Below are 8,757 nucleotides of genomic sequence, written 5' to 3' on the forward strand. Positions count from 1 at the left end.
AGGCTGTGTTTAAATAGGGGTGTGGCTTTTTTTTTTTAAATAAAAGTTAACTTCTGTAATGTCCTTATTCAGCTGTTGCAACAACTTTTTGCTAGTTCTGCATGGAGCTAAAAACTGGCTTATAATAGGCTAGTGAAAACACATATGTACCCATTGGTCTGAGTATTAGATACTAGGTCATGGGCAGCACCGTCACAATTGTAACCTTTACACAAACACTGACTATACATCATTGTGGATGAAAACCTCTCATCCTCTACCAGCTCGTTTCTGCAGGCTCACAGGAAAAATCAGCATTTTTTCCGTGTCCACTAGAAAGTCAACATCAGCAGCTCTGTCATCCCCAGAAAAGAGCCTCTGTCTAAGTGACAACAAATCTGATGATGAATGGGCTGGCGAATAAAAGGAAATTACACTTATTTGAAACGTATTGAGAGGAAACGGTGCAGAGACAGACACACAAAGGAAACGCAGAGTGGCAGATGAATCAAACACAAAAGAGGGAAAAACGAGAGCAATCAAGTTTTCACAAAAAAATCATCACGATCCAGTTGACTCCTCGAAGTTTCATTTTTCAGAGTTTTTCTTTTTTCTTTTCATTTTTATTAAGGCTACTATGGCAACGGAGTGAATGCCATTATAGTGTTTGCCGCCTGTTTCCTGCCCGACAGTGACCGAGAGGACTACCATGAAATAATGGAAAACCTCTTCCTGTGAGTATCCCTGACATGAACACGCTCTTCACAAACAATCTGAAAGTCATCCAGTCTTATCAAAAGTTCCATCTTATTTTCACTGTTGTATTTGTAAAAAAAATATCACCCGAGTTATTATGGCATTACATAAAAAGAAAATTACATTTATTACAATTCCTCCAAAATAATCTGCAAGTACAATGTGGTGGAGACCATGGATCAGACTAAAAGTATTTACACTGGTTGTGTTTTTTTACATACCTACACTGTATTTACATGATAGTTACAGTGTTGCGTATTACAAATGTTATTGTGCTTGAAACAGTGTTAACTTTATAATTGCAGTATGAAATTTACCATCTCTGATGACAGTAAGAAAGTGGTGCTGTCCCTGTTATTGGACTGTATTTTTGTGGTAGAGAAAGTTCACTTACATATAGTCAGTATACTGTGGTAGAGACCGCTGTTATTTTGGTAGAACTTTGCGTAAAAGTCCAGCTATATTTGTATCTGTTATGAAAGTGATTCCAGTGGTCTATTAATGTTGATTAAGCAGTTTTTAGCCAAAATAAAAAACCCCTGTGTTGCTTTTTTAAGACAGTTTGTGCAGAGTGGCAGGAGTTAATCAGATATTCGACTCTGACTTGTTGAATGGGACTGTTTGTGTGGAAGTAACCCTCTGCTGACTCCCCATCATCCCTTTGTTTACACTTGGTACTGTGAGCTTACAGCCCTCCATAACCCCAAGCTAACATTACCGGTGCAACAAAAATGGCAAGCAACAATGGAGCTGTCCAGCTGCACAGTTTTAATCTTATATTCTTTTATACATGTCCTCCACAGTGAGAAAAATGCTACAAAAGCGTATTAAAAACTGGATTTTCATTGGAGTGGGTCTTTAAATCATGTAAATACATGACTTTGATTTTAAACTTACTATTACACTGAAATTAAACAGTCTATAATATTAAATTATTAGGCTATGATATGAATATAAATTTACATAATCAAAACGACATTTTCAGTAAAAGGTTACAAATTAAAAAAAAAAATAGTTCTGCAAACTTTCTAAAACCAGTATTTGTTTATATTTTTGGTATTGACTGTTACAATGTAAACATTGATATATTGAACACATCATCACGTGGTAGGAATAACAGTTTTCGGACAATATTATTACTCTTTCCTCAAGAGAATTTTTAAATGTCAAAGACAAAATAAGCATTATTGAACATTTTTAGTCAAAAAACTGGCGAGAATTTCTCATTTGCTGTGTAGCTTATTGATAATTAGACAAAAGCTTACAGTTTTTGTTAACACTTCCTGGCTGAGTTGTTGTTTTTTTATGTCTATACTAATAATAATAAAAACACTTTTCTCCTTTTAATTTCATAGTAAGTCATTGAAAGTAATTAAGGGGTTTAGTTACCATAATTACACTGTACTGACCTTTTCATTGCATATTAAATAAATGTGGTACTTAAGATCCTGGTAAAATAAATCTTTCCTCACTAATAAATTTATTTGCTAAAGTTCTTAAATCTGTTTCTTTAATTCCACTTAAATGTGCACAAAGTATATTTTCTAGGCTACATTTAATGAAATATTTTACCAATATGCCTTTCACTAACTTCATGACCATTAAACTTTAATGTAGCATTATGTATGTCTTTTTTATATTAACACTGACTGATGGCTTGATTGTTGGTTTTACTTGAACATTGAAATGAACAAATATAAAATATTATTTCATGGTCTCTGTGGCGTTTGGATGGATTGCTCTGGAGTAATAGAAGTCTGAAAATGTGTCAGGAGGGTTTTTGGAAATGTTCTGAACACCGGGTTTGAAATATGATCGGCTGCACGAAAGGAAAGGTTCAAAGCAGAAGTTATTTAGGTCATTCCTAATAAGAATTTGTGCATTGAAATATAGCGAATTGACATCGAATTTTGCAAAGAAAAGAGTTAACCGACCAATGGGGAAATTCTATTTGTTTAGTGGAGTAAAGCATTGTAAAAACAAGTTTTATTAGCATTTTGATCATATCAAAAAATGACAGTGATGCAACAGCTGTCTGTGCATATCTAAAATGAAAAGATGAAAATAAATCTTGTTTTTATGACGTACATTGAATATAAACCTCTGTTTACTGGAGTTTCCTGCCTGGACAGTGTTTGTGTCCATCCAAGCCTGTGCTGTGGCAGATATGGACTAAGCTGGCATGTCTGAAAGTTTTGGATGGACACTAAAGAGATGGACAACAGAGTCTGCAGGTTCCGATGCCAGATGGCAAAAATAAACTTCCTTGTGAGGAGTTGTTGCTGCAGATTCGAGCAGTTAGTCAGAGGGAGATGATCACAATAGCTGCCAAACAGCAGATCAGCAGTGCTGGGCTGCTAACCGGTGGAAGACATTTGATGGAGGGGAAAGAGCTTTCAGACTGAGATCAAAGTCAGTGAAGATAAAGAAGTTATTGAGAACTTTTTAAAGTTTTTCTTTTGGTAATTAAATGATCAGATCGCTTCTCAATTTCGAAAAGTAACTTTGGAGTCTGAGAAAATGTGAAAAAGCAGATGAAATTCAAAGAGATTTCTAAAGAAACTGCTCTTGATCCAATTATTGCAGCTGCCATCAGGAGAAGAAGCCTTTGCAGGTCTTGTTAGAGCCAGGCTGGCTCACAGTGACCTCACAGACATTCCAATTAAATTTAAGACAAAAGCTACTTCTTGATTTCATTTTTTAATGTATAAAATGAGCAAAAACAAGTAATTTCCTGACTTTATTTGGATGAAGTGGATTCAGTGAATTTATGTATAGATTATTTAGTTAATGGTGATAAATCTAATGACTTCAAAGAACACATTTTACTTTGGAGTCACAGTGAAGAGCAGAAAAAACTGCAGTAGAAAGAAAAAAAGGAGGGAAATATTTGAAAATGGTGATAAATGCGATTTCATTGCAGTGTGAGGAAAGTATAAAGTTAGAAAATAATAGGCAATTGCTAGTTAATTCATTTGTACGTTTTAAGTTTAAGAAAATGGGATTATGATGTCATTTCTCATTGAAAATACCAATAATTCATTAAAAAATAGGTTTTCTCCCGTTTTTATTACAGTTAACAGCCATGTGTACCTCCAATTGATGAATGGAGGCAAAAGTGGCTTAAAAGCTCTGTTTTGGGACAAAAAATAATCTTAAAATATACAAAAAAAAATTAAAGCTACGAGTGGCGTTGTGCAGGTGCAGCCATTTCCTTTTACCCACCCCCATCGGTTCAGGCCCTTTCATCTCCCCCTCCCCCTTTGTTAGCCTGGCCAGAGCTACACGTTTTTAGGCAAGAAAAAAAAAACGCTTTAAACAAAATGGCGACTTTTCTGTCAGTTTAGATCCATAGCAACCAATTTATTTTTAGGTCGCCTAGGGGTGAGGAGCATCTCTACATAATTTTTAGATAAATCAGTGAAAGTAAACTTTGGGATTTCCTTGGCAACGAATGTTTTATTGTTAACTATGCCCACAATCCTAATATGTTTATATCCCATCATTGTTTTTCTTCAGATTGAGCTAATAAGTCATGGGAACAATATTCCAGTAGAAAATGTGTGAGCCAACACGGGCAACACCACTTTTGTGAGCTCTCACAACTAACAACTTCTTATTTTAACATTTTTTTCCACAAGCAGCTTTCCAATGATGCTTGAGGAATTAGGAGGCGATAAATCGTAATCCTTAGGAGTTTAATTTTGTAGCAGTTACTAAAAATGATTGTTTTTTTTTTTATTAAAGATGGCCGTCTCTTCCTAAGGTCAAAGGTCAACGAAACGTCCGTTGTGGTAGTAGAGCTAATAAAGTTGGTAGTATGGATGTGAAATTTTTTAAAGATTGCTTGAAATTTTTTTTTTATTTGGACATCCATAAATGTTTTGGTTTTGTTAGGGGATTTTGCAATATATTTGAGCCCTTAAGACATATTGGCCCCATTAATTTTTTTTTAGATGCATTTTACCACTGGGAAGTAATCATTTATTGGGTACTGGATGTGTGAAAATTTTCAAGTATGTGACCGGGGTGACATTTTTGCTTTAACGTGTAATACAATGGAAAAATAACCAATCAGGATGAACATAAAAACAAATATAAAAATCTGCACAAACTCTTTAGGAAACTGCAGAAGTTAGCATCAGTGTTGGCTAAATGCTAACATTAGCTGTTAGCTAAAATGACAAGCTAGCAAAACAACAGGAAGTCAAACTTATTAGCGTTTTTATTTAGAACTTATGTGATCATGCGTTAATATGAAAAGTTCTCATTTGGTATAGTTAAAGATTACTGATATGAATTAAGCACATGTGAACTGATGGAAATGTGTTAATACTCCAGCTATGTGATCAGCACGCTGGAGCTGATGGTGGCAGAGGACTACATGATTGTGTACCTGAATGGAGCCACACCTCACAGAAGGATGCCCGGCCTTGGCTGGCTGAAGAAGTGCTATCAGATGATTGACAGAAGGCCTGTATTATTTACACATGCTTGGCACTCATTTTGGATGAATAATGGGGCTGCATTTGTCTCATCTAAGATGGAAGTAAAGATGAACTAATATCATTTTGTGTGTTGTGTTCAGGCTCAGGAAGAACTTGAAATCCTTTATCATTCTGCATCCATCATGGTTTATCAGGACTGTTTTAGCCATTACAAAGCCATTCATCAGGTATGAAAAATCTATGACAATTCAGCAGCACAGCTCTTGTTTAGTTTTGTTTGTTCACACTCATATACACTTGTTTAAAAACAGCAGAAAAAATATTTAACGTTGATAACCTATAAACAGAAAAACAAATTAAAGCACAAAGAAAATCCTTTTAGGAACATTTTCAGGGAATCTATAGTCTAAATCTTAACTTATCACCTTTAACTAGCATAACTAGTTTTTATATATATATATATATTTTTGCATAATTAAAAAAAAACATGTTTAATACATAGCAATTAATGAACACCTTTAAAAGGTTTCTTACTGTTGGTGTCTTGAACAAGGACCAAAAGCTGCGTTTCCATTTACTATGAAATTGCGCAAATTGGATTTGCAATAATAAAGCAGTCGAACAGAAACATGACAATACTGACAAAACTTACATTTATCGGGAAAAAAGTTTTTGCGCTTGAGGAGGTGGTTTTTGAGGCATATTGAAATGGACATATTTCACAAAACTGCAATGGAAACACTTTTTTCGCATTAAATAAGTAACGATTTCCCAAAATATCTTCATCTGTAGCCGCTCCCACGTAGCTTGCTGAATAAGACGCCGACGTCTCCTTTGATAGATGATGATGAGCGTTAGTGTCGTGGCAGAAATGTGAATGCATCTGCAATAAATCAAACTATTGTTCACATATGTGTTATTACATTAGTTAATTTGCATAATTATGATTTAAAGGCAATAGTTTCATTGCAAAATTTTGTTTTGAAATTTCTGGAATTTTTCATATATAGATATTTATATATAACAAGGATGGGAGTCGAACCACCAACCAACCCAGTGGCAGTGTCTTCCCAGCTAATTTCCTAACTGGTGACTATTTAAGTTAGTCTAGTATAACTACATCAGCGAGAATCAGAACCTTTAAAACTAAAATGGTCTGAAATACAGAGCGGAAAGTCATCAAAAATGTTTTTACAGATCATTTTTAGAGCAACGTTGTACCTGAATTCCATCCCAAGTTTACATTACAAACCAGGTTTTAGCAAATAGCAACCAAAAAACAAGTTAAAATTTACTTCGAATTAAAATCTAAAGGAATGAGCAGTAAAAACAGAAGTATTGAATGAAAAGGATGTAAAAATCACATTCTGCGTATTCTTCGTTTACCACACACTCACAATAAAATCCTCCCCTCTTTCCTTTGTCGTAGTGCCAAGTTCAGCAGTAAGATTAAATATGTGAACAGTTTGGATGAACTGCAGCAGCTCATCCCCATGGATTGTGTCCAGATCCCTGAATGCATCATTAAGTAAGTCCCTCCAAGTCCCTGAACTCACCACCGCCGGGCAGCACGGCTTCCAGGCCTGCCGTAATGACTTTATCCTCATCTTTCTATTTGAACTCTCACCTTTCTAGAGTCGACAAGGAGCTGAAGGAAGCGGCGGAGAACTCCAAGTAAGCACTGACTCCCTCGACTCTCATTACCTCCTCGGTGGAGGCGGGAGCACCTGAGTGTTGGTTTATTACAGGATTCTCATTTCAGCTGAGAGAGAAGAAAAAAAAGTCACAAAATCTGCTAAATGCTTTACTTTCATCTCATTTATCAATACAGTAAAATAAACGAGCCCATCCGCAACGCACGGCGATCCATTACACCGATAATAAACATGTGAAAAAAAATCTTTAGACTTCAAACACTAATCACCGGCTGGCTAATTGTGCTCTGAATTATAAGTTGCATGAAACCGTAAATCCCCCCTAACGACCTCGCCATTTGTCTCCTTCCGCTCCAGGATGAACAGTTTTCTGCAGGGGAGCGAGCCGGCAGCAGCCAGCCGGACAGAGTGAGTTGTCGAAGACGTTGGAGACAAACGGGCGCTCGTCCACCGCCGCATAAAACACACCCAATCCTAAAAGTTTCTGCTTTGCTCCAACAGCAGACAAGATGAAGCTGGAGCCAGCCGTTCATAAAAGAAAAAAAACAAAAACAAAACACCCCCGGATGGATGGGACACCTCCACACTTGAACGTCTCGACTGTAACGAATGGTCAAACCGAAAGTTTGGGGTTGAATGTGAACACATCTCACTCCTGCTGAGGATTATATAGTCAGGCGAGATGCCTGCCAGCATCCGCAGAGCAGCATCATTGTTCACTTTAGGGTAGAAAATGCAATTACTCACCAAACAGTGCACCGCACAAATCCATTTGTTCATGAGAAAGTGCATGAGAAACAGTCATTTCACCCCTTTACTGTTTGGTTTTATAGAACCGTATGTGTCAGCAGTTTATATACAAAGTGTTGACTTAAATCATCTTCCCCTTAAACTGCGACATAAATCTACAAAGAGGTTATTTACATTTATATCAAGAGTTAAATGCTAGTGCAGTGTGACAGCATTTATGTATTTATTTTTTTGGCCTTGACATGAGGGCGTGTGAGATTTTTGTTTTTTATTCTCTGACAAAACTCTGTTTCCGTAGGATCACCAGGAAGAAACATCAGATAATGATGGGATCTTAAAGCACAACATCCGTCTGTGTGTAACCGTGCATGTGCGTGTGTGTGTCCCTTCATCACATCACTGGTGGTCCTCTTAGCCAAGTGTCTTATATGGATGGAGAAGCAAAAATAGAGATAAGGATTATTGTCTAATTGTTCAATAAAATGAGCTAAAGCTGATGTGGAGTTTTATTTTTATTTCAACACAAAAAAACACATTCTTAAATTCACCAACAAATGAGGATGTCTATGAGAGAAAAAAAACTACAAGAAAAGGATTAAATTTTGCAAACACGAACACAAATATGTGAAAGAAATACAGAAAAGAATAGAAATGAAAAAGTCCAGTTAAAGAGATTTTAAAAGAGTATTCTAAACGGGGACAGGATTTTTTTTGTTTGTTTGTTTTGATTAAATTTTGCTGATAAAAAATAACTTAACTTCCTGATTGAAGCCGGTTAAAAAAACACCTGGGATCAATTTAGTTGCTACCATTGACTGTAATTGAAAACTGGACAGAGTGAGTGTGATGTCATGTATAGAAAATTGCTTACTTCTGGCTACAACTAAGTAAATGTATTTTTTGTGATATGGAGGCCACCATGTTGGAGCAGAAACTGTTTCAAGTTGGTTTGAATCATCGTTTCAACACATCTCTCCAATCAGGAGTGAGCTTGTTGAAACGAGAAATCAGTCAAACCTTCTGATTGGTCGGTTTACAACTTAAATAATTTGCAGTAAAGAAAAAAAAATAATGAAAAAATTATTAGGATCAGCAAGAACATAAAAAAAAATAATGACAGTAATTGTTGTTTATTTCTCAATATGAATCTATGGGATTTAGGCTTCTTG

General features: G+C 35.9%; 2 protein-coding genes across 3 annotated transcripts in view; one reads left to right on the forward strand and one right to left on the reverse strand.

The window, feature by feature from the left end:
• Positions 1-8,085, forward strand: part of prune2 (prune homolog 2 with BCH domain) — a 13,009-nt gene extending 4,924 nt beyond the window's left edge. For both annotated transcript variants that reach the window (XM_024299146.2, XM_024299145.2), the window contains exons 5-11: positions 611-713; positions 5,077-5,208; positions 5,324-5,410; positions 6,613-6,711; positions 6,819-6,857; positions 7,196-7,246; positions 7,340-8,085. In XM_024299146.2, the coding sequence (XP_024154914.1) occupies positions 611-713; positions 5,077-5,208; positions 5,324-5,410; positions 6,613-6,711; positions 6,819-6,857; positions 7,196-7,246; positions 7,340-7,373 (545 nt within the window). In that variant the 3' untranslated portion in view covers positions 7,374-8,085. The remainder of the gene's footprint in view (positions 1-610; positions 714-5,076; positions 5,209-5,323; positions 5,411-6,612; positions 6,712-6,818; positions 6,858-7,195; positions 7,247-7,339) is intronic.
• The window catches only part of pcsk5a (proprotein convertase subtilisin/kexin type 5a), a 45,700-nt gene continuing 43,647 nt past the window's right edge, over positions 6,705-8,757 (reverse strand). The window contains exon 37 of the mRNA XM_024299137.2: positions 6,705-6,945. Within this exon, the coding sequence (XP_024154905.1) occupies positions 6,926-6,945 (20 nt within the window). The 3' untranslated portion in view covers positions 6,705-6,925. The remainder of the gene's footprint in view (positions 6,946-8,757) is intronic.

This window comes from Oryzias melastigma, linkage group LG12, assembly GCF_002922805.2.
Source record: "Oryzias melastigma strain HK-1 linkage group LG12, ASM292280v2, whole genome shotgun sequence".
Classification (NCBI taxonomy): Eukaryota; Metazoa; Chordata; class Actinopteri; order Beloniformes; family Adrianichthyidae; genus Oryzias; species Oryzias melastigma.